The 25,893-nt window shown below is 47.1% G+C and overlaps 1 protein-coding gene across 4 annotated transcripts in view; it reads left to right on the plus strand.

The window, feature by feature from the left end:
* ELP4 (elongator acetyltransferase complex subunit 4) overlaps positions 1–25,893 on the plus strand; it is a 293,928-nt gene that overhangs the window by 156,264 nt on the left and 111,771 nt on the right. Inside the window, exon 10 of one of the 4 annotated variants that reach the window (XM_045016040.1) lies at positions 498–657. The exons of the other annotated variants lie outside the window; for them this stretch is intronic. Within the exon in view, the coding sequence (XP_044871975.1) occupies positions 498–512 (15 nt within the window). The 3' untranslated portion in view covers positions 513–657. Of the gene's footprint in view, positions 1–497; positions 658–25,893 lie in introns of those variants that run through there. 4 annotated transcript variants of the gene reach the window in all.

Here is a 25,893-nt window from a genome sequence, read left to right on the forward strand (position 1 = left end):
GTGTATTTGGTATGTATAACTGGGCTTGCCCATTATAAAGTGAAAAGTCAGCAGTATCACAAGCCAACTCATAAAATGATTAAGCCCGTTTGAATGCTATTTGTGCCCTGCATTTTAGACTTTGAAGGAGTGGAATGTAGCCTTGAGAAATGTGAAATGAATATCAAAATAAGGCCTTCACCCCACACTGAATGTTCTCACATAAAAATAAATCTTTCATGTATTTTCACAAAATTGTAAGCCTCGGTAGAGAAATCCTAATGGAAAGTCACATATGAAAATTAAGCTATTACTAATTATGGTACGATAGTTAAAGTGCCCTAACGAAACAGATGAGGGAATCAAAGATGGTGAACTGAGTGGCTGTAGTCTTGGTAGAAGTACTTTAGTCAGGATGGGATTGTTCCTTGCAAAATAAAAGAAACAAATATTTTTCCCCTCCTTGGGTTCTGAGTGGATGTGACTAGAGCTTTTTGTTGTCCTTTTTTTTTTTTAAGGAAACAACAGTCTGACAAGGTAGTCGGGTAATGAACTGTGGATAAACATACCTGCATAGGACTCTATTCCCACCTTGATCGACTCATGCCTTGGGGCTGTCTAGTCACTTGTGATTTCCTACATCCAAAGTAGCTGCAGCATTTGGGGGCACTGGAGCTGACAGCAGTAATTTTTCAATGCATTAAACACTGTAAGCACCAGGTAAAAGGTGGTGCAAATTTAGCCTATGATTCAAGAAAGAAAAGACTTCTCTGTCAATTTCTTGTATGTCTGGAAAAAAGGAAGACAAACTCTGATTTTTGGAAATGTAACACACAAACTCCCCCCGCCTCCACCACCCAATATTTGTCTCCAGCAATGGTGATAAGTATTCTTTGTCTGGCTATGCAAGAAGAAGGACCATTAAATATGGTTTAATTAGGCCACAACTTTATTCCTAAATGTCTAGGAGTACTGGCAGATAAAAATGTACATTGCAGGTAATTCCATGATCATTTGCACATACCTGCTCTCAGCCCTCCCCCTTGTCCATCCTGGTCCCCAGCCAACCCACTGCTGAGACCTCATCCTCTTCCCTAAATGAGGTTTAAGGAGGGCTCTAAAAGAAGAAGGCAGTTGACTCCCTGCCGTAAAAGTCATAGGAGCCCTGAACCTCCCCCCGCACACACACACTCCACTTTCTGCTCCTTTAAAGAGTACCTCCTTTAAATCCTTTACCAGTCTTTTTTATCCAGTCACTGTATCCATTCCTACAAAGTACTCTGCATTGGACATCAACCTCAAGGAGGCACCAGCAGTTAGCGTGGCTACCAATCGCAATACCTAGCTAAGTTCCCAGACATCCACTGATGTCTTCTTTAATATCGGCCAAAAATATATCTGCTCCCTATCCTCCCTGAATAACTCTGGTGCCCTGTATGCTATGCTCTGATGACAAATTACCAATCCTCCTATGCCAGCTCTGAATTTGGCCATCTCCCTGTTCACGTACCTCCTAGTCTTGTCAACGTGTGAGTGTTTCACAGCTGCCTGCCACACCCTGCATGCCAACATGTCTAACCAAATAGTTTTTACTCCTGGAGAAAGTTCCAAGATCTTGCCCCCATCCCTCATAGATCTTGAGTATTAAGTCCATTCCTTTACACGTTCCCAGATAATTTTCCCTGAGGTAAACCACAATCATATCTGAACCATGGCCCAGCTGTGAACCTCTAGACAACCTGGATGCTCACCTACTCACCCAGTAAAACAATACTGAGCCGGCAGATCCATACCACTGTCTGCCTGCATCTGGAATGCAAGCACAAAGGAAAATTAACACACATCCCTCCCGGGGTATCTCTCACATTCTGTGTGCTTCAGAACACCAACGCCAAATTGCCCAGGCACTCAGAACTAGCTGAGCCACTGCTGTTGCCACCCAGATCCTGAATGAGTGGGAATTAAATTCATGTTCTGAAAGCCCTAACCCCGTCTTAAAATTGTAACAAACTGGTATGTTGTCAGAGGACTCCTATCGGCATGGATAAAGAAGGATCCATCTCTCCCTGGTCTTATTGATATGTATTCCCTAACAGCCTCCACAGGGCAGATCCTGGGTTTGCCTCTCTCCTGTAAAGTAATGGGTTCACTCTGACCTCCTTGATCCATCTTTGACCTACTCAAGATGAATATCAGCAGTTGCCCCTCCCAATGCATATCCCTCACTTCCAGATCCCTTCAGGGGAATCCCTACAGGACCCAGGTACTAGCTCACTGATCCTAAAAGTTCCAAAAAACACTACCAGGCATGACACCATGAATAAGGCCACCTCTTGTCCACAATGACATATGGGCTCTAGGATTCACAACAGATTCTTCAGCATATTAACAGTGATGGGAGGATGTGTATCCTCCCGAGGGCCAGTGCTTCAGGACCAACCAGCTAGAAACCTCTCAATTAAAAACCCACTTCAAGGTTCTGGGAAAGCATACAGCCTACTGACAAACATAAGGCTGATAGATTAGTGGGGATGGGTAATGACACTAGTTGCCAGGTTGCTAAAAACACCATGTACTCCAGCATCCAGGTCCGCTGTAATCAGCCATATCAGTGATAGGCCCTCCAGCTCTTGAAATTGCACAGAATCAGTTGAACTTCCCTCATAGCTCCAAAATGTTTGTGGAGTCACCGATCTCTGTGCTATGCTGACAGCCATCATACATCAAGGTTCCATCATGCTAGCAACATCCGTTCTTCGAGTGATTGCTCATATCCATTCCAGTTAGGTGTGTGCGCTCCGCGTGCACGTTCGTGGGAAGACTTTTACCCTAGCAACCCCAGTGGGTCGGCTGAGCGCCCCCTGGAGTGGCGCCATAACGGCACCGCATATATACCTCAGCCGACCCACCCGACCCTCAGTTCCTTCTTACCGCCCGTGTCGGTCGTTGGAACAGTGGAGTGCAGCTTGTCTGACCTCCGCTTCCCTAGCTTCCTCATAGTTTTTCTCTGTAAAATTTGTACATAGTTAATATCTTAGCTTAGGTTTTCTTGTTTTTGATAGTTTAAATCAGTTTAGTGTTAGATAGTTAGCGGGTTCGGGGGTTAGCCCCACCCGCACCCGGGACCGGAGCGTATGCCCGGCTCCCCGGGTTTCAAGCCGTGCTCGGCCTGCCGCAGGCCTATGCCTACAGGAGATCCTCATAGCTCCTGTTTGAAGTGTTTAGGAGAGTCGCACTTATCTACTAAGTGCCCAATTTGCAAGGCTTTCAAGCCTCGCACTAAGAGGGAAAGAGACATTAGGCTTAAACAGCTCCTAATGGAGGCAGCCTTAACCCCTCCGGCCGTGGCACCGCCCACTGTCCCTCTGGACTCTCGCAGCGCCGCCACGGCGCCGGCCCACTCTGCTGTGCCACCAAAAGCACCATCGGCACCGAAACCGGCCCAAAGATGCTCTCTCTCGCCGAAGGCGAAGAAGGGAAAGGCTGCTGCCTCTACGGCACCGCCGGCTCCGAAGCACCAGAGTGCGCCCCGTCCAGACCGCCCGGCACTGAAACCTGCCGCGGCACCGGTTCCTCCGCCGCAGACGCTTCTGCCGGCACCAGCGACTCTGGCCCCTCAAAGGCCGTCGAGCCCGGCACCTGTGACCTCCCCGGCTCCGGCCACGGTAGAGATGCCACTGCCGTCAACTCTGGAGACCTTCGTGGCGGCACGGGACCTTATCGCCTTGACAGACCCGGCTGTGCCACCGCCCCCGGCACCGCCGGTGCGGGCGCCCCGCTCCATGGGCAAGCCGTCAATGTTTAAGCCACCTGCCGGCACCGCCTCTGACCGGCACCGTTCCCGTTCCCGGCACCGCTCACGCTCTCGACGCCGATCTCGATCTGGGCGCCGATCGCAACGCCGCTCGCAGTCCCGGCACTGCTCCACTACGCGGCACCGGTCAGACTCGCGGCACCGGTCATTCTCCCGGTCTCCTACTCGTCATTCCCGGCACCGCTCAAGCTCTCGGTACCGATATGGCCGCTGCTACTCGCGGAGTCGCTCCCCCCGGCACCGGTCATGGAGATCCCGGTCGACCTCCCGGCACCATACCGGTCGCAGGTCCCATTCTCGCTCCTGCTCGCGATATCGGGATGCCTCCCGGCACCGGTCACCACAGAGGCGGGAAATGCGCTCCGTGGGCACTTCGGCGCAAGGATTATCTGCTCCACCCTGGCCCTCTCGACACGCCTCGGCCTCTTCACACGCCGATAGCTACTACGTCGACGACCATGACCCTCAGGTCCCTTCGGGAGCTTTATATCAGTCCCATTACGCGGACCAGGACCCTCATCAATGGGGTTATTGGACCCCTTGGGCCTACCACCAAGCCCAGGGTGCTCCTCTACCCACCGCGCGTACCGTGCCACACGAGTCACACATCCCGGAGGCTACAGTAAGCCGCCCCCCGGTTGACACTGAGGCACCATTGGGCGCAGAGGAAGGTATTCAGCCTGTTCAGGAACCTCTGGAGCAGGAAGCATTGCAGGTTCCAGACGCTGACCGGGACACCATCATGCCCGGAATTTCTTCTTCCTCCTCTTCCCCCGATGAGGCGGTGGCGGGGTCGTCATCGACAGGTCCCCCGCCAATTGACTTACGGGCGCACCAAGAGCTCCTTCGCAGGGTGGCACTGCACATGGATCTCCAGGCTGAGGAGGTATCGGAAGTGAATGATCCGATAGTGACCATTTTGTCCGCGGACGCTCCAAACCGCATAGCTCTCCCCTTCATAAGGACTATCCAGGCGAATGCTGATACCATATGGCAGAGTCCGTCCTCTATTGCGCCCACAGCCCAAGGGGTGGAACGCAAGTACATGGTCCCTTCCAAGGGATATGAGCATTTGTATGTGCACCCTGTCCCCTCGTCGTTGGTGGTGCAGTCTGTCAACGACAAAGAGCGACACGGCCAGCAAGGCCCGGCTCCTAAGTCGAAGGAAGCCAGGTGAATGGACTTGCTTGGTCGCAAGGTCTACTCTGCCGGTGCCCTGCAGATCCGAGTGGCTAACCAGCAGGCCTTGCTGAGCCGGTACGGGCATGACACTTGGGCTGAGGTAGAGAAATAAAGAGCTCCTGCCTCAGGATTCCCGACAGGAGTTCGCAGCCTTCGTAGAGGAAGGTAAAAAGGTAGCGCGCACCTCGTTACAGGCCTCCTTAGACGCAGCGGCGTGTACTGTAGCCTTGGGCGTTACCATGCGCCGGATCTCTTGGCTCCAGAGTTCGACACCCCTTCTGAGGTTCAATACACCATTCAGGACCTTCCTTTTGATTCAAAGGCGCTCTTCTCGGAAAAGACGGACTCCAGACTTCAAAATCTAAAGGACAACAGGGTTATCATCCGTACTTTGGGGATGCATACCCCGGCTACCCAGAGGCGTCCGTTCCGCCCCCAGTTTAACCGCCCTTACTATATGCCTCGCTACAGGCAAGACTCTGGTCGGCGACGGGGTCGCGGGGGACGTAGGTGACAGCCTGGCAACCAACCGTCCCAAGGGCGAACCCCCTCAAAACCACCGGGGCCTAAACCATCTTTTTGAAGATGCGCCCAGGGACGGCATACCAGCTCTTTCTCCAAATTCCTCCCTGCCCTTTTCCAACCGCCTTTCCTATTTCCTCCCAGCGTGGGCCCGGCTGACCACCGATGCCTGGGTCCTACGCACTGTGGAACGTGGTTACCAACTCCAATTCGTTTCACCCCCACCTTCCCACCCTCCTTCCCGGTCCCTCTTCAGGGACCCCTCTCACGAGCATCTCCTCTTACAAGAGGTGCACTCGCTCCTAGCCATCGGAGCGGTCGAGAAGGTTCCGGACGCGGAACGGGGCAAGGGGTTTTATTCCAATTATTTTTTGATCCCCAAGTCCAAAGGAGGTCTTCGACCCATCCTCGACCTGCGAAACCTCAATGCATACATGCTGAAGGTGAAGTTCCGCATGGTATCCCTCGGGACCATTATCCCTTCTTTGGATCCGGGAGACTGGTATGCCGCCCTCGATATGAAGGACGCTTATTTTCATATCGCTATCTTCCCACCACACAGACGCTTCCTCCGCTTCACAATCGCTCACCTACACTTCCAGTTTGCGGTACTCCCCTTCGGCCTCTCCACGGCCCCAAGGGTGTTCACGAAGTGCATGGCCGTTGTCGCCGCCCACCTCCGTCGGCGTGGCATCTCCGTTTTTCCCTACCTGGACGACTGGCTCATCAGAGGGGATTCGCAGGCCACGGTCCAGCAACATGTCGCAGAGATCAAGGACTTATTCACGCGCCTAGGCCTAGTTCTCAATATAGAGAAGTCCACCTTAATTCCAACTCAGAGGTTGGATTTTATTGGCGCGACCCTGGACTCATCCCTAGCCAGAGCCTATCTACCGCAGCTCCACTTCCAGGCCCTTACGCAGCTAATCCGCGCCCTTCAGGCCTCTCAGATGTCCTCGGCCCGTGCTTGTCTCCGCCTCCTCGGTCATATGGTGGCTTGCACGCACGTCACTCCGTTTGCCAGGCTCCGCCTCCGCCCGCTTCAGCTGTGGCTCCACTCCAGATACCGCCCACACAGGGACCCTCTGGATACCCTACTCACCATTCCAGCGGGGGTCCTTCAATCCCTGGATTGGTGGCTGACTCCTTCCCACGTATGTGCGGGGGTCCCATTCCAGGCTCCTCCCTGTCCCTGACAACGGACGCCTCGTCCCTTGGATGGGGAGCCCATCTCAGCGCTCTTCGTACTCAAGGCCTTTGGTCACTGCAGGAATTGAGCATGCACATCAACGTCAGGGAGCTCCGGGCAGTGCGCCTGGCATGCCAGGCATTCCAAACTCGCCTCCACGGCCGTTGTGTCTCGGTCTTTACGGACAACACAACGGCAATGTACTATATCAACAAGCAAGGCGGGACCCGTTCTTCCCCCCTCTGCGACGAGGCGATGCTACTGTGGGAATTCTGCATAGCCCACTCAATACATCTAGTGGCGTCATTCCTCCCTGGCGTCAAGAACACCATCGCCGATCGCCTGAGCAGGTCCTTTCTCTGCCACGAGTGGTCGTTGAGAGCAGACATCGCTCATGCCATTTTCCAACAGTGGGGATTTCCCCATGTAGACCTGTTTGCATCCCGATTGAACCGCAAATGCCAGGAGTTTTGCTCCTTTCAAGGCCTGGCACCGGGCTCTCTGTCGGACGCGTTTCTCCTTCCATGGACTCGTCACCTGTTCTACGCCTTTCCTCCGTTTCCCCTCATACAAAAGGTCCTGCTGAAGCTCCGACGGGACAAGGCACGTCTCATCTTAATTGCACCAGCGTGGCCCAGGCAACACTGGTTCACCACGCTGCTCTGTCTGTCGGTAGCCAGCCCACTTCCTCTGCCGCTTCACCCAGATCTTATAACACAAGATCACGGCACTCTCCGTCACCCAGACCTGCCGGCCCTCCACCTCACGGCGTGGCTCCTGAGTGGCTAGACCAGTCAGAATTGCGCTGCTCTGCACCCGTGCAGCACGTTTTATTGAGCAGTAGAAAGCCTTCCACTCGATCTACCTACGTGGCCAAGTGGAAGCGCTTCGCTTGCTGGGCTCAAGCGCGTGACGCTATTCCTTCGGAGCTCCCGCTTCCAATGGTCCTTGACTATCTCTGGTCGCTGAAACAGCAAGGCCTTGCACTGTCCTCTGTCAAGGTGCACTTAGCGGCTATCTCCGCTTTCCACCCCGGTGAGGGAGGGTATACGCTGTTCTCTCACCCGCTGACTACTCGTTTCAGGAAGGGCCTTGATCGTCTCTACCCCCAGGTGCACCACCCGATTCCCACCTGGGACCTTAATCTCGTCCTCAGCAGGCTCATGTCCCCACCATTTGAGCCGCTGGCCACCTGCTCCTTGCTGTACCTGTCTTGGAAAACGGTTTTTCTAGTGGCTATCACATCAGCCAGACGGGTCTCTGAGCTCAAGGCGCTCATGGTGGACCCACCGTACACCGTTTTTCATAAGGACAAGGTGCAGCTACGACCACATCCGGCATTTCTCCCGAAGGTAGTGTCCGCGTTCCACAATAACCAGGACATCTTCCTTCCAGTTTTCTTTCCAAAGCCTCACGCATCCCCGCGAGAGCAACGACTTCACTCTCTCGATGTTCGCAGGGCGTTAGCTTTCTATGTTGATCGGACAAGACCGTTCCGCAAAGCCCCGCAACTGTTTGTGGTGATTGCTGACCAGATGCGAGGTCTTCCTGTCTTGTCGCAGCGAATCTCCTCGTGGCTCACAGAGTGCATACGCACCTGTTATAACTTGGCTAAAGTCCCCTTGGGCCATCTCACCGCCCACTCTACCAGGGCCCAGGCGTCCTCCGCTGCCTTTCTGGCGCAAGTACCAATACAAGAGATATGCTGAGCGGCGACCTGGTCGTCCGTCCATACTTTCGCCTCGCACTATGCCCTGGTCCAACAGTCGAGAGATGACACAGCCTTTGGCTCTGCGGTCCTGCATACCGCCACGTCTCACTCCGACCCCACCGCCTAGGTAAGGCTTGGGAATCACCTAACTGGAATGGATATGAGCAATCACTCGAAGAAGAAAAAACGGTTACTTACCTTTGTAACTGTTGTTCTTCGAGATGTGTTGCTCATATTGATTCCACACCCACCCTCTTTCCCCACTGTCGGAGTAGCCGGCAAGAAGGAACTGAGGGTCGGGTGGGTCGGCTGAGGTATATATGCGGTGCCATTATGGCGCCACTCCAGGGGGCGCTCAGCCGACCCACTGGGGTTGCTAGGGTAAAAGTCTTCCGACGAACGTGCACGCGGCGTGCACACACCTAACTGGAATGGATATGAGCAACACATCTCGAAGAACAACAGTTACAAAGGTAAGTAACCGTTTTTTCGGGTTCCTTACTGGTTCCTGGTGCCAGCTCCTGAAGTATGTCCATCTGAAAATGAGACAATGCACTTGCCATGCCATTATCAACCTGAGCACGTTTAGAAGAGAAACAAATATTAAGGCTTAAACATTGTAATTCAAATGCCTCACCAACCTCATAACCCTGTGTGATCTGGAGCAGCGGTCCCCAACCTTTTGGCACCAGGGACCGGTTTTGTAGAAAAAAAAATTTCCGCGGACCTGTGGGATGGTTTTGGGACGATTCAAGCGCATTACATTTATTTTTGTACTTTTATTTCTATTATTATTGTAATATATAATGAAATAATTATACAACTGACCATAATGCAGAATTAGTGGGAGCCCTAAGCTTGTTTTCCTGCAACTAGACGGTCCCATCTGGGGGTGATGGGAGACAGTGACACCCGAAGTGTGTTGCTTACGTCCAGTCTACTCCGTAATCTCGTTTTGGTTGCTGTCACTGCAGAAAACCCTGCTTCACAAAGATAGGATGTTGAAAATGGAAGTAAGCTTTTCAGTGCTTTTGTGGAAATCTCAGGATATTCCAACCTTGACTTTAATCCAGAACGTATGGAGATTTGAAGTCGTCTCAAACATACTTTTAAGGCCACCGTCATTTGTGATCTCAAGCAGTTGATCCTCTTCTAGCACGGATAAAGTCGATTCACCTGGCTTATTCACAAATGGGTCGCGGATCCATTCCTTCCCAGTTCGGGGGTCTTTTGTGGTTGGGAAGTAATGCTCAAACTCTTTTGAAAGCTGAGATAGGTGATCATGCACCAGCTGGGAAAAAGAAGGCCCTGGCTCAGTCTCTTTCAAAATCTCTGCTAATGTTTGAAACATGTCAAAAATCCCAATGTTCACTCGTCGCCCCCATAATTCTAGTTTGGCTTTGAATGCAGCCACTTTATCTGCCGACTTGAACACAGTTGTCGTTCTCCCCTGAAGTGACAGATTGAGTTCGTTGAGCAGGTTGAATATGTCACACAAGTAAGCAAGTTTTATGACCCATTCTGTGTCACTGAAATGTGCTGCCCGTGGTGACTGTTTTTCTAAAAGAAATCTCTGGAGCGGCTCTCGTAACTCAAAAGCTCTGGCCAGTGATCTACCTTTAGAAAGCCATCTCACTTCTGTGTATAAGAGAAGACGTGTGTGCTCTGCGTCCATCTCCTCACAGAGCTGCGCGAACAGACGTGAGTTAAGGGCATGTACTTTAATGTGGTTGATAATTTTAATCACATCCTGCAAAACTTTGTTAAGTTCAGATGACATTTTTCGGCTAGCTAGCATTTCTCTATGGATGACACAGTGCGTAGACTCACATTCAGAAGCGACCTCCTTGACCCGAGTAGTGAAACCAGAAAGCCGTCCAGTCATGGCAGCTGCTCCGTCCGTGCATATAGAGACACAAAATGACCAATTCAGTTTTCCTGACATGTAATCATTCAAAGACTTGAATAGTTCTGCAGCTGTGGTGTTGGTTGGCAACAAAAGTGCACATAACATATCCTCATGCACATCCTCCTGAAAAATATATCGCACAAAAACAAGCATTGTTGCCTTGTTGTCAACATCGGTAGACTCGTCAACCTGGATTGCGTACCACAGTGACTCATTCACCCTCTCTAACAATTGTGCCTCAATATCCTCTGCTATTTCATCAATTCGTCTAGTTATGGTGCTAGCCGAAAGAGGAACACGTGCCACCTTTTGAACTACAGCCTCTCCTAAAAGTTCACGACAAATGTCCTTAGCAGCAGGCAGGATCAACTCTTCACCAATAGTAAAGGGCTTCTTAGCTTTAGCAATGCGGTTAGCCACTAAGAATGATGCTTTCAGTGCAGACACATTTGATGAAGTGGTGGCCTTCAGTAATTGCTTCTGTTCTTCGTGTTCACATTTTTTTCTTTTGAAAAACTCAAAAGGCTTGTCTTTTAATGCAGGGTGCTTGGGGGAGGGATAGCTCAGTGGTTTGAGCATTGGCCTGCTAAACCCAGGGTTGTGAGTCTCCATGTGGCGAAGCAGTTTTGAAGGTTTCATGGCTTCGTTGGATAGCCGGTCGCCACATATTATACAAAGCGGGCGTGGAGAATGTGAGTCACCTGTTGCAATGAACCCGTAATTTAAGTAGGACTCTTGGTATTTTCTTTTAAATGCAGCTTTCTTTTTGTTGGCCGTCTCAGAGTCTTCTACTGTCTCATCATTGGGTCTTTCCCCCTTTTCAAAGAAGCTTTGCAGTGACGTTTGTTTTTTACTCATTTTGGCCAGGGTTAGCTTGTGGGCTTACCAAAACTGTGCGGGAAAGAGGCATGGACGGAAGTGGTAAATAAAATAATGAGCGGGCCACGTGCGGACTAATATAAGTGTCGGATTCTGACTTAAAGCCTGCCACCAGATGCAGCTGTAGAATTGAAGTACATCAACTCACTTGCCACTATAAAGCCTGCCACCAGATGCAGCTGTACAATTGAAGTACATCAACTCACTTGCCACTATAAAGCCTGCCACCAGATGCAGCTTAATTGTCACTTGCCACTCACTGATAGGGTACTGATATTAGTCTGCAAGCGATTGATTTATTATGGTCTCTGTGCAGTGAAACCTCTGCTAATGTAATCTGTTTTTGCAGCCGTTCCCCAGCGCTAGCATCATGGCCTCAGCTCCACCTCAGATCATCAGGCATTAGATTCTCATAAGGAGTGCAAAACTCCCTCCATCGCATGCGCAGTTTACAGTAGGGTTCGCGCTCCTATGAGAATCTAACATCTGACAGAAGGCGGAGCTTAGGCAGTAATGCGAGCAACGGGGAGCGGCTCTAAACACAGATGAAGCTTTGCTAGCTCACTCACCGCTCATGTCCTAGCCGCTCATGTCCTGCTGTGCACTCACCGCTCATGTCCTGCTGTGTGCTCGGTTCGCGGCCCGGTTCCTAACAGGCCATGGACCGGTACCAGTCCGCGGCCCGGGGGTTGGGGACCCCTGATCTGGAGGACTGATGATTGATAACATGTATCACTGCCATGTTGTCACACCAAAAACACACCCTTCTATTGGCAAACTCCATTCCCCAAATGATCGCTGCCACAAAATGCTGGGGGGCGAAATCCAGAAATGTTGTATCCTGCACTGTCCCTTTTTGTATCCAGGTGGAGGGCCATTTCTGGGTGCACCACCTGCCTTGGTAAAATACCCCACAACCCATACCTCCAGAAGCAGCCTCGGAAGTGGATCTTTAAATCAGTCTTGAGTATCCATTCCTCCCTTCATGATGACACTCCATTAAAATGGCTCAGAAACGGTTCCGACATCCCCTAATCCTTTTTCATCTCTCTAATAACTCTTATAAAATGATTAGGTCTAGATATGCCTGCAGTGACAGCTGCAAACTGGGCTCAAAATGCCTGCCATGGTACTACCTCCTGACAAGGAAAGTTAAGATGCCCAATAATAGATTGCAGCTCATGGAGTGTAACTTTCTTAGCAGCTCTCCCTCTCCTAATCGTGTCTAGTAGGTCCTGAAGCTTATCCTGAGGGAGTCAAGATATATCCATCCATGTGTCTAACTCAATCTCCAAGTAAGTTAAGGTAGTGGAAGGACCCTCCATTTTTCCTCCCCTAAAGAACCTCCATCATTTTTACACGGGGCCTGAAAGGTGTCCATCAGGTTAACACATTCCCAAATTCGCCCTCACTGCAAACAAAAAATCATCTAAGTAATGCACCACCTGCTGTAAATCAGCTTCCTGCTTCACTGCCCAGTGTAGCATTTTGTTAAATTTCTCAAATGCCAAATAGGAAATTGCACATCCCATAGGCATAACTTTATCAAAATAAAATAGTCTTTCCAAAGAGAAACCTGGAAGGATAAAGTCAGAGGAATGCACCAGTAGCAGTCAAAAAGCAGTCTTGATATCCCACTTGGCCATCAGTGCCCCTGGGCCACAAGACCTAGGGTATGGCTACACTGGCGAGTTGCAGCGCTGGAAAGCCTCCACCAGCGCTGCAATTAGTAAGTGGCCACACCTGCAGGGCACTTCCAGCGCTGCAACTCCCTGGCTGCAGCGCTGGCCGTACACCTCACTCAGCATGGGGAATAAGGATTCCAGCGCTGGTGCTGCAGCGCTGGTCATCAAGTGTGGCCACACACCAGCGCTGTGATTGGCCTCCAGGGTATTAGCAGATATCCCAGAATGCTTTTATAAATTACTCTCTTTGTTTTGTTATGCAGCCTCTCTTTGTTTTGTTGTGAACTCCGAGCTCCGTAGCTCCGTTGATCCCGGAGCTGTTTATCTACAAACACAGCTCCTGTTTGCTGTGATCAGTCTGTGAACAATCAAATGAGATAATGAGGCAGGCAGGGAGTGAGTGTAGGCTTGACAGAAACAGCGGGGGCAGAGGGGAGAAAGGGAGTCGTGTTGGCTGCAGGCTGTTTGCAGTTAAGAGTTAAGGGTAAGGGATCGGGAACATGTTCTGATTTTTCAAGTCAGGAAGCTAACACACAGTGTTGGCTCCAAAAATCCACTCTCTCTCTCTCCCCCCGCTCCCTGTCACACTACGCCCCACCCCACCCCCCTCTTTTGAAAAGCACCGTTGCTGCCACTTGAATGCTGGGATAGCTGCCCATAATGCATCACTCCCAACAGCGCTGCAAATGCTGCAAATGTGGCCACACACCAGCGCTGGTAGCTGTGAGTGTGGCCACACACCAGCGCTGGCCCTGCACAGCTGGACGACCAGCGCTGCAGATTTGTAAGTGTAGCCATACCCCTAACAATTCGCACAGTCTTATCAACAGGAATAGCACATGGAATGCAAGGCTGGGTCTATTCCATTGTTAACTGAATGAGTATGACTGGTGGTGAATTAAGTGATACTCAGCTGAAGCCTTCTTAGGAACTAAGCCTAGGGGAGAAACTCGCACATTCTATATAGTTAAATGACTGAATGGCCCTGCTACCCTATTCTCCTTTAGTTCTTGTGTAATCTTTTTCTTTACAAAATGACCCATTCCCACTGAGGACTTCAAATTTTTGGACATTACATGACTTTTTCCCCCATAATAGGGATTTTAAACTCAAAGTAAATCCATCCCACAGTATGCCCCATCTGTATTGTAATTCCAAAGGAGCACCCCTAATACCTCAAGCTTACCCATAGATGGCATTCTGGTCCAGCCCCCATTTTCAGCTTATCCCCCATCCTTCCTGTGCCTTGGCCCTCATACATGCTCCTTCGCCCACAGGTCTGTAGGTGCCATCTTAGTTACCCCCTCTTCTGTTTCCCCATGGTAGCCTTCCCCAACTGCTGTGGCAATTGTGGGCTGTATGGGCCCCAAAGCACATTTTATAAACATGGTTAAATTTGCAGGTTAAAAACGTGCACTTTCATTAAATGCCCAGCAAATATCATTACAGGATGAATGTGATATTTAAGAATCATCATTTATTTCCTTGTATTGCTTGCTATTTTTTGTGTTAGAAAACTAAAAAGAAAAGAACATGTTTTCCGGGGAGGGAACTGCATTCACTTTTACCTGCAATTGATAGTTTTAGCAGAATAATGCAGGTAAAATTATATTGTATATACGGGTTGCAGAGTTTAAGGACCCAGTTTTTGAGCCAACATCAGGGCAATATTTACCTTAAAAGGAAGAGGTAAAAATCAAATTCTTTATAAATGTTTTTATAATTCTGTCTCTTGGTAGCTTGGAAATGGAAGTTTGAGGTCTGGAAGTTTCTTAATGGTCTTAGTTGGATTTGTTTGGAGGTTTATTGACTTTGTATGTGATGTGTTTATTACTTAGTAACATAGGAAGACATGAATTGATAATGCTGTATAATGCTTTAATTATATCTTTTATGAGGATAATTATGTAAAAGTAAATAAAGGTAGGACTAACAGTGAAATCCTTGCTCGTCTTAAACACAAAAAAACAGCTTACAAGAAGTGGAAGATTGGACAAATAACCAGGGAGGAGTATAAAAGTATTGTTCAGGCATGCAGGTGTGAAATCAGGAAGGCCAAATCACACTTGGAGTTGCAGCTAGCCGGAGATGTTAGGAGTAACAAGAAGGGTTTCTTTAGGTATGTTAGCAACAGGAAGAAAGTCAAGGAAAGTGTGGGCCCCTTGCTGAATGAGGGAGGGAACCTAGTGACAGAGGATGTGGAGAAAGCTAGTGTACTCAATGCTTTTTTTGCCTCTGTCTTCACAGACAAGGTCAGCTCCCAGACAGCTGCACTCTGCAGCACGGTATGGGGAGGAGGTGACCAGCTCTCTGTGGAGAAAGAAGTAGTTCGGGGCTATTTAGGAAAGCTGGATGAGCACAAGTCCATGGGGCCGGATGCGCTGCATCCGAGGGTGCTAAAAGAGTTGGCCGATGAGATTGCAGAGCCATTGGCCATTATCTTTGAAAAATCATGGCGATCGGGGGAGGTCCCGGATGACTGGAAAAAAGCTAATGTAGTGCCCATCTTTAAAAAAGGGAAGAAGGAAGATCCAGGGAACTACAGGCCAGTCAGTCTCACCTCAGTCCCTGGAAAAATAATGGAACAGGTCCTCAAGGAATCAATCCTGAACCACTTAAAGGAGGAGAAAGTGATCAGGAACAGTCAGCATGGATTCACCAAGGGCAAGTCATGCCTGACTAACCTAATTGCCTTCTATGACGAGATAACTGGCTCTGTGGATGAGGGGAAAGCAGTGGATGTGCTATTTCTGGACTTTAGCAAAGCTTTTGATACAGTCTCCCACAATATTCTTGCCAGCAAGTTAAAGAAGTATGGGCTGGATGAATGGACGGTAAGGTGGATAGAAAACTGGCTAGATGGTCGGGCTCAACGGGTAGTGATCAATGGTTCCCTGTCTAGTTGGCAGCCGGTATCAAGTGGAGTGCCCCAAGGGTCGGTGCTGGGGCCGGTTTTATTCAATATCTTCATTAACGATCTGGAGGATGGTGTGGACTGCACCCTTAGCAAGTTTGCAGATGACACTAAACTGGGAGGAGTGGTTGATACGCTGGAGGGTAGGGCTAGGATACAGAGGGACCTAGACAAATTAGAGGATTGGGCCAAAAGAAATCTGATGAGGTTCAACAAGGACAAGTGCAGAGTCCTGCACTTAGGACGGAAGAATCCCATGCACTGCTACAGACTAGGGACCGAATGGCTGGGCAGCAGTTCTGCAGAAAAGGACCTAGGGGTTACGGTGGACGAAAAGCTGAATATGAGTCAACAGTGTGCCCTTGTTGCCAAGAAGGCTAATGGCATTTTGGGTTGTATAAGTAGGGGCATTTCCAGCAGATCAAGGGATGTGATCATTCCCCTCTACTCAGCACTGGTGAGGCCTCATTTGGAGTACTGTGTCCAGTTTTGGGCCCCACACTACAAGAAGGATGTGGATAAATTGGAGAGAGTCCAGCGGAGGGCAACAAAAATGATTAGTGGGCTGGAGCACATGACTTATGAGGAGAGGCTGAGGGAACTGGGATTGTTTAGTCTGCAGAAGAGAAGAATGAGGGGGGATTTGATAGCTGCTTTCAACTACCTGAAAGGGGGTTCCAAAGAGGCTGGATCTAGACTGTTCTCAGTGGTAGAAGATGACAGAACAAGGAGTAATGGTCTCAAGTTGCAGAGGGGGAGGTTTCGGTTGGATATTAGGAAAAACTTTTTCACTAGTAGGGTGGTGAAGAACTGGAATGGGTTACCTAGGGAGGTGGTGGAATCTCCTTCCTTAGAGGTTTTTAAGGTCAGGCTTGACAAAGCCCTGGCTGGGATGACTTAGTTGGGTTTGGTCCTGCTTTGAGCAGGGGGTTGGACTAGATGACCTCCTGAGGTCCCTTCCAACCCTGAGATTCTATGATTCTATGATTCTATGATATGATAATACTTAATTTAGTATGTCTTTCAGCAATACAATGCTTATAATTAAGGTACTTTTATTTAATAAAATAAAAAGAATTACATTTTCAAAATATTCTAAGTAGCGAAGGCTCTTAAAAAATAGAAAGTAAAGAGTAAAAATGTGTTTGTGACTTGCTTATATTTCAGATTGCTTTTTCAAATTACTGCTATGTAAGGGATAACTTGCTGACTTCTGTATCTACACATTTAAATAATGAATCTCATAGCGGTATAGTTAGGAACCATTTGTGCAGACAATAAGTGATCACTACAGTGCCTGTATATTAGAGAAGCAAAATGTAAATTCCATTTTTAAATCAAATGATTGCTTCTAGAGGTGAAACAACAGTGCAGACTTTAACCTTATTTTTTTAAAACAATGTATGAATTCTGAAAAGAAGAATATACTTACCCACCCTGCCCTGTTCATGTTGCTAACATTTCATCTATTGTATCAATCGTTATACATTAAAACATCATGCACTAAACATGGCTTGATAATCATGAAATATGACAAATATTACTAAAAATATGGAGCTCAGTCTTGCAGCCCTCATTCAGGTGAAACTTCCCACTGACTCAGTTACCAGAGATGTGCAAAAGTTCTGTTTTTGTTCTTTAGCAAGCAGTGGAAAATGTTTACATACAGCCCTACCCTAAACACTGGACTACTGGATATTGATGACTCCATAGTCAAAATCCTGTGCAGAATTTTTGTTGTCAGAGATTGGTATTAAAGAATTCTGTATTTTCAAGCTTCTGCACAGTCAAAAACAGAACACAGACCTGTGCACTCCACTAGTTCAACACCTTTAAAAAATTGACACAGCTATACATCTAGTCACATGAATGAAATCAAGATAAAATTTGTGTGGGCAAGTGTCACTCCAGTCAGACAATTCTGCAAGCCTAAAATCCATTACTTAGAAAAAATAGATATCCTGAAAATCAAATATAACTCCTTTCACCCTTTTATCGTAGAAGATTAGAAGGTCATCTAGTGCAGGCGTGGGCAAACTTTTTGGCCTGAGGGCCACATCGGGGTTCTGAAACTGTATGGAGGGCCGGATAGGGAAGGTTGTGCCTTCCCAAACAGCCTGGTCCCCGGCCCCTATCCACCCACTCCCACTTCTCACCCCCTGACTGCCCCCTTCAAAACCCCCAACCCATCCAACCCCCCCTGTTCCTTGTCCCCTGACTGCCCCCTCCCAGGACCCCCCGCCCCTAACTGCTTCCCCCAGAACCCCACCACCTATCCAACCGCCCCCTGCTCACTGTCCCCTGACTGCCCCCCAGAATCCCCTGCCCCTTATCCAATCCCCCCGCTCCCCGCCCCCTTACCATGCCGCTCAGAGCAACAGGACTGGCAGCTGTGCCGCCCAACCGGAGCCAGCCACGCCGCCGTGCTGCCTGGCAGGAGTTCCCAGCCCCGCCGCCCAGAGCGTTGGCAGCACGGCGAGCTGAGGATGCAGGGGAGGGGCCGGAGACTAGCCTCCCCATCCGAGAGCTCAAGGGCCAGGCAGGACGGTCCCATGGGCTGGATGTGGCCTGGAGGCCATAGTTTGCCCACCTCTGATCTAGTGAAACCCCCTGCTCAAAGTAGGACCAACTCCAACTAAATCATCCCAGCCAGGGCTTTGTCAAGCCAGGCCTTTTAGTGGCTAAAATATCTCAGGGGATGTTGGATTAGCAGAAAGTATATTTATGATTCATGATACAAGATCCACTGTGGTCAAATTGAACCACAGTAATACAGCTGCTGATCTTTTTCAGTTTTTGCATAGGCACAAACGATCAAACATGATGACTGAGGATAAGTGGCTTGCAGGAATCAAATATACACTAGGATTATTTGACTCATGGTTGGGGTGGGAGGGGGAGAAAACATCAGTTAAATCTTTACAGTTAATAGGCTTACTGAATGCATGTTTAAATACCAGTTGAAGAAGGAACCGGTCACCGTATAGGTCATTTTGATATGCCCTACATGCATTTTGCAAAAACAGAATATTCTGTCAATTCAGGTTGCTACGGTGGTGGTTCTGAGAGAGTCTGTGGGTTTAATTAAGTATCATCTCAGGCAGAGCAAACAGAGTGCTCATCACAGGAGTGTTCCACACAATGGCTCACGCTGACCTATGGTGATGCATGAGTATCGAGAAAATGTCACAGGGCCACCAGCATGCATCCCTGCTCCTTCAGTGAACCATGAGAAGGAGAGAAGAAAGATATACTCCTCCCTCCCAAAGGGAGGAGGTACTACATCTAATGGAGTTGGCGAGAAACACAAAATAAATTTGAGTACCATCTCTTGCCATTGCTTGTTGTGTGATGTTTGTGTTAGTGTACATAATGATTTTGTCATTATGTAAGGATGTGTTGTGATGCTGCAGTGTTTGCATTGTGACATTGCAATGTTGGGAAATCACTGATTATTTTTTTTTGTCTCTTTTACTCCAATCAATGATAGAGAGGTTTTCCATTTCTACAAAATTAAGTTCCACACAGCTAGAATGTGAGTGTATATATTGTAGATAAGTGGCTTACCTTCCTGGCTGTATACGATTCCCTGAAGGACATAAATCCACACTGTGTAGAGGTCAAGCATAGGAGTTTATTACACACAGTGCTAGCGGAGTGTCACCTTGCTTATTAGGCTTAGAGACACTGTCAATTAATTGATTACAGTAGAATATATAGATTTTTCATGGGCGGGGGAAAGTGATGAGGTAGGCAGTTTTCCCCCCCGGGATAGGTTTTCCAGCAAGACAAGATAGCATATTAGCCAATGGTTAACAGGTTACATAATGTTTCCACCCATGGTTTTAAGTTAGCAAGTTAACATTTAATTAATACTTTGATAAAATGTTATTAGTATAAAATATATATGTAGAATTTTGATTTGGGGATTATAGGAATGGAGCAACTTCTTTGATTGGCCAACAGTTACATTCCTAGAGGTTAAAGCAAAGAAACAATGGAAGTATATGGCAATAAAGATTGTCTTCTGTGTGTCTTAAGGTAGGCATTGGTCCCTCGGAAGGGAGGTGGAAGGATGCCATATTTTATACTGATATGTGCCAACTTTTTATAAACTCAAGGTTGGATTTGTGGGAAGAATGTCTCCCTACAGAAGAGACTAACACAATAGAAACAGGGATTTTTTGTTTAATTTGAAACATTGGATGAAACATAATTATTTAGTTATTGCTTTAACATTTGGCATTTTTACTGACCAAGCATATCCTTAGCAAAGGCAATATTATTTTGTTTATTTTGCTTTTTTTTTTTTAGCTAATTACTATTTGCTAGGCCTCTGGTTTCTTGACCATGCTCTGGACTTTAGGTCTGGAAAAGAGCTGGCACAATCCATATACCAGGCTGTTATATAAAATGCACATGGATTTTAACCCTTCATTCCTGATATGGCAATCAATAGTTTATTTTCTTTAGAATATAATTATAGGATTTTTAAATGTCATGCATTGGACATATGAGAAATGTAATCCCATTAGCAATCATCAATTGTAAACTAATCTGTTGTAGATATAATATGGGGCTATATTTTATATACAGTTGGTAAACTACTGGAAAACAGAATATCTGGAACCTGAAGTAAAATGATAGAATCATATCCTGGGTTTTCTGCTACACCCTTGATTCTTCATACATATAGACTGTAGATTCATGTTTGGATTATTTTCTTCACAAATATCTCAGTCTACTGAGCCCATACTGTAGAAAGATATTTTTTCCACATTCCATAAACTACTTTTTATGGAGCTCAAACTGTAAAAATTAGATGTGCAAGAAATGCATGTTTGGTAACTGGCTACAAAAGTGATGAATTTTCCTAACTCGCTTGACGCTAATTACATCTTTTGCACTTATTTTTTTTTTTCAGTTTGAACATTCTTCTGTACTTGTGGCCCTGTTAGGCCATATGTTCACGTGACACTCCAAAATTTTACATCCTAAACTTTATTTTAGTACCTAAAAGATGCTATAATAAACACTGCATCATTTGCTTTATGACACGGACTTCTTAATGGAGACATGTTTAAAAAAAATTCTGTATGCCAGCAATACCTTTTTGATTCAGTAGGAGATAGAAAAGAACTCTAAAATAAAGAGCGGGGTAATCCTCAGAGGCCACATTTTGTGTGTGTGTGTGTATGTTTGCCTCATGTTGATGGAAAACATCTGTTCTTAATTTTTTTATATATTATGCAAAGCTAGTTTATTCTTGTGAAAATATTGGACTTCAGCCAATACAGTCAATTAAAAATATAAGTAAAGATGACAACTTTTATACTTTTCTTGGTCCCTTTTTGTGATGGTTTGGTTTTGGCTATCTTATTATCTTATTATTTTTTAATGTTTATGATTTTAAGTGTTAAACCCCCCAGTGCCCATCACTAGTGAGAGTGTGTCAGATCAAATTATTATAATTATTGCTATTTAAAATGCCATTTGTTATTTTATACATATGGTTGCTTTTCGGTCTTCATTTTACAACTGCTTTTTGACTAGAGTATTCTTTCCCTCATATTATTAACATGTTCTTCGTGGAATTTACATGAGGGAAGTATATGGTATGATCAACATAATAAGCAGTAGACACCACACACATGCTGTCTAACCATTGTCAAGTTTGTGTAGGCATCATGGCAGAGGAGACTTTTGGGAGGGACCTGATGGAGATCAGTGAAATGGCTTTATGGATTTTCACAGGGAGCTACTCACATGCATAAAGGGCGGCATCGGAGAAAGCTCAAAGTTGATGGTTTGAAAATTTTATAGAGGAGCAGTCAAGACTGGCACCATTGGTATAACAGATGCAGTGTCAACATCTCAGTAGTGTATAAGAGATGATAAATAGGGCAGGGATAGGCCGTGAGGGCCCTTTAAAGTGAAGACAAATCGTTTGTGTATGATGTGTGGAAAAGAGAGAGCTGGTGCAGGAGTGCAATGTATTGGGGGTGGGGGAGCACATGGCTCAAGGAAGTGAACTTTTCAGCAGCATTCTGCCTGGGAATAAGTGGGGTTAGATGGGATTTGTCAAGAAGGGTGAAGAAGAGGTTGCAGTAGGTCAGATATGAGATGAAGCCGGACTTGACGAGCGCTTTAGCTGTATTGGTGTAGAGGAAAGGCTGGATCTTAGAGATATTGTGCAGGAAGAAGCAATAGGATTTTGACACTGCCTGGATGTGTGGACGAAGATACAATGCCCAAGTTACAGGCCAAAGTGAGAGGGAAGGTGGCAGTGGTATCCATAGTGAATGAGAAAGGAAGGAGAAAGAGAGGCTTAGGGAAAAGATGTATAGTCTTTTTTATGCCATGTTGAGCTTTAGCTGGTATCTGTATTGGCTGCACTGGAAGATTGCTTTTACTTTTCTTTTTTTTCCATAGTGAATTTGCCTCTTATTTTGTGGTATGAGCAGGGTATAAGTGGAGTGGGAGCATTTTGGGCTGGTTGCATTACATGAAAAAAAGGACAGGGGGGACAGGATTGGTTTGTGGAAATTAGTGGATGGGGATGCAGGGAAATGTCTTGTTTTGTCTGCCTATTTTGTTTGCCTTTGGGAAAGGATCTGTCTCTTATTCTGTGTTTGTACAGTGCCCAGAACAGACTGGAGCCTCTGGGCGCCAATATACGCAATTAGATGATTAATAATCTCATTGTGACCATATATTACATCTATTATCACAGCGTGAATTTTTAAAAATGTGGACTTACATTTTTATCTTTCCTCCTCCCCTGCTCTAGTTCCCTGGTTTTGAATAGAATCCTTTTCTTGATGGATTCTGTGCCTGAAGGCCCTGATAGCCTTAACATAAATAAACTACAAAAAGCATGTACAATAACTAAGCGGTATAGCTGATTAAGCCCTAAAGTGGGCAATAAATCTGATGCTCAATTTACAATACAAAAGCAACAGTGCACACAATCTAAAGTGAATACCAAAGCCAGCCCTGACAGATTCCAGTGAAGTACTTTTGCTTATACCAAGTTGAAGAGGCTTCCACAGACAGCCACAAGTCTGTCACAGAAAAAGTCCCCAGGATGCGCTAGTTTTGCTTGGCAAAACAGCCTTCTATGCTAGATCCCTGTCTTCATTGTAGGAGCACAGCTTGTGTAGTTCCCATACAGCAAATCACTTATTCAATGATCCTGACTAGTGCTCCCATGCTCTACTTTGGTATGTGGCATAACAGGAAGCAGGAGTGCTGACCAAAAAGTGACTCAGTCCTGTCAATGTGTGAAGCATTGGGTTGGAGAAGATGAATCACTACAGGTTCTTTCCAGCACAAAGGATTCTATGACCTAGTGGTGTGAGAATATTGCATGAAAAATGGAAGAGGATAAGAAGAGAAGAGAAAACAGAAATCAAAGAGCGTTTAGCTTGTGCCAGGGTTTGCCAGGGCTGAGCCCCAGCACCTCTAGGCTTGGCAGCTCGTAGCTCCGGCACCTCTGGGCTTGCCATGTCACTTATGAACATAAAAAAATTGCTTAAGCCCTGGCACCTCTTTCATTACAAATTAAGCACTGGGGTAAGGAGAGACCAGGAAAAGAGGTGTCAAGAGGACGAACTTGCTGGGGTTTGATACTATAGGGGAGCAGAAACAGAGAAGGAGAGCTGAAAACGAGTGAATAAATAGTCAGTGGGTGACACAAAGGGGAAAGGAGGATGCCAAGAAAAGTGAAGTGATAAAATAGGGGAATGAAAGGAGGTAGCTAGCCAGCAACTCACTCGAGGAGCCAGCTAGAAAGCTTCCCTCAGCATCTTGGTTATTGATAACACCTTCCTACACATGTGGTTTACTTGAAAGGTCAAAGGTGGGTTTTACTCACATTTTGCCTAACAGAAAGGTGATAATTCTAATTTGCAGAGCATGAGTGTGTAAAATTTTAACCCACTGCGGTACCTTAGTACACAGTATCAATTAAGGATGGCATTTCAGCTCAACTGCCCTATTCTTGTAGACTTGTCAGACCTTTGGAAACACTGTAGTATAATCTTGGTTATTTAAATTAATTCAGTCTTTCCACTGGGATTTAATGGTTCCTGTGAAGCAATTATGATCTTCGTACAAGTGTAGAGACACTACCTGTCAATGAGTACTTGGGGAATTCTTAATATGTAGATTGCTGACCTGATAAACTGTAACAGCTCCGAGGGAGTTGTTATGGTCTATCGCATCAATGAGTACTTAGGGACTCTTTAATATGTGGATTATTGGGACAGTAAGAACGGCTGCAGTCCATTGTGTCAGTGCAGCTGTTTCACATGTGCACTAAGATATTACACTAAACAGCCTTACAAAATGCTGTTAAAAACGAGTGACAGTAGTCATTATTTTAAATTAAATAAATGTCTTTTTCAATTTTATTTTGCTAGAACTACAAATGAAGGCACTAATCCAGATCCTGGATTTATTAGCTGTAGAGGTTCCATTTTGAAGTTATACAGGAGGTGTGCAAAAAGATTCCAAAACTAGTATTACATATTATTATTGATCATGTTTATTACGGTAGTTCCTAAAGCTCCACCAAAAATGGGGCCCCATAGTGCTAGGCACTTTACAAACAGTAGTAGAAAGTTTACAGTCTGAATAGACAAGACAGAAAAGGTGGGGAAAGGGGTGCAACAAAAAATCAATGTGAACAATGTAATGAAAGCAAACGTAAAATTAGTTTCATAATTGTGGGGAGCAGGGCCGGCTCCAGAGCCCAGCGGGGCAAGCACCCGCCTGGGGCGGCCCTTTCCTGGGGGGGCGGCAGGCTGGGCCGGCGGACCTGCCGCAGTCATGCCTGCGGGAGGTCCACCGGAGCCCCGGGAGCAGCGGACCTGCCGCAGGCATGACTGCGGAGGGGACGCTCGGCCAGTGGCTCCAGTGGACCGCCCGCAGGCATGACTGCGGAGGGGGCGCTCGTCCCGCGGCTCGGCTGGACCTCCCGCAGGCACGCCTGCGGCAGCTCAACCACAGCCGCCGGACCAGCGAACCGCCCGCAGCTGCGGGAGGTCCAGCCGAGCCACGCGACCAGCGGACCCTCCGCAGTCATGCCCGCGGGAGGTCCGCGGCTCCGGGGCGCCTCCCGCGCATGACTGCTTGGGGCGGCCAAATTTGTAGAGCCGCCCCTGGTGGGGAGGGGGCAGAGAGGATCAGCTAAACAGAAAGAAAAGAGAAATGGGAGTGAGCAGGGATGGATGTAGAGAAGAGTGGCAGGTGTGGAGTGAAACTGAGGTGAAGAGACTGGGAGAGAGAAGGTTGGAGCAGATGCCCAGTCAGAACAGGGAAAAGAAGGTCCTGTCCAGTCAAAACTATAGAAAGTTCTCTGAATGTCTGAAAGCAGGTTTTGGAATACCTTTCTTCCTCTGCCACCCTATCTGCAGCTTCAGAACTGAAAACCACTGATAACTTGTTCCTGGCCTGAGATTGGACATGCAAAGTTTTAGCATGGAGCAAATGTTGGCACCTAAACATTTTGTTGATGGAACTTCGTAGAACTGCTTAGATTAGCTGCATTATTAGCCATTAGACATTTATAATACAAAGGCCAAAAGAACCTTAACTGTACTTCTCTTGATCCTGTGATCATTTTTTATTTTGTATTGTTTCAGTATTTTACTGTTTAAAATGTGGAGCATTAATAGCCCTGTACTGAGGCTGCCAGCTGGCATTCTCAGATTCAATCATGAAGTTGGGTTCTTTTGTGCTGCTCTCAAGAGAGTCAGAGATTTGATTCAGATACTGTGCCAGACACACTGCATTCTTTCCTCAAATTTTCAATAAATGCATCAGCATGGATGGCTGTATTTTCCTAGAGGGGAGACTCTGACACAAGATAGCCATACTGATTTGCTTAAGAGAGGATTCTGCCTGTGTGAGTATGAGTGGTATCAGGTTTTGGTAAAACTGATAACCTTACACTTAAATGAGTTGTCATGAATCCAAAATTTTAGTTATCACAATAGATTTTTTTGGCAATGCAGTGAGCCAGAGAATCATCTGTCCTTTGCCTCTTTTTTAAGGCACTTAGGTTGGCACTCCCCAGCTATGGTTGGCTGGAAATTGAATTCCAT

The sequence above is a fragment of the Mauremys mutica genome, chromosome 4, assembly GCF_020497125.1.
Source record: "Mauremys mutica isolate MM-2020 ecotype Southern chromosome 4, ASM2049712v1, whole genome shotgun sequence".
Taxonomy (NCBI): Eukaryota; Metazoa; Chordata; order Testudines; family Geoemydidae; genus Mauremys; species Mauremys mutica.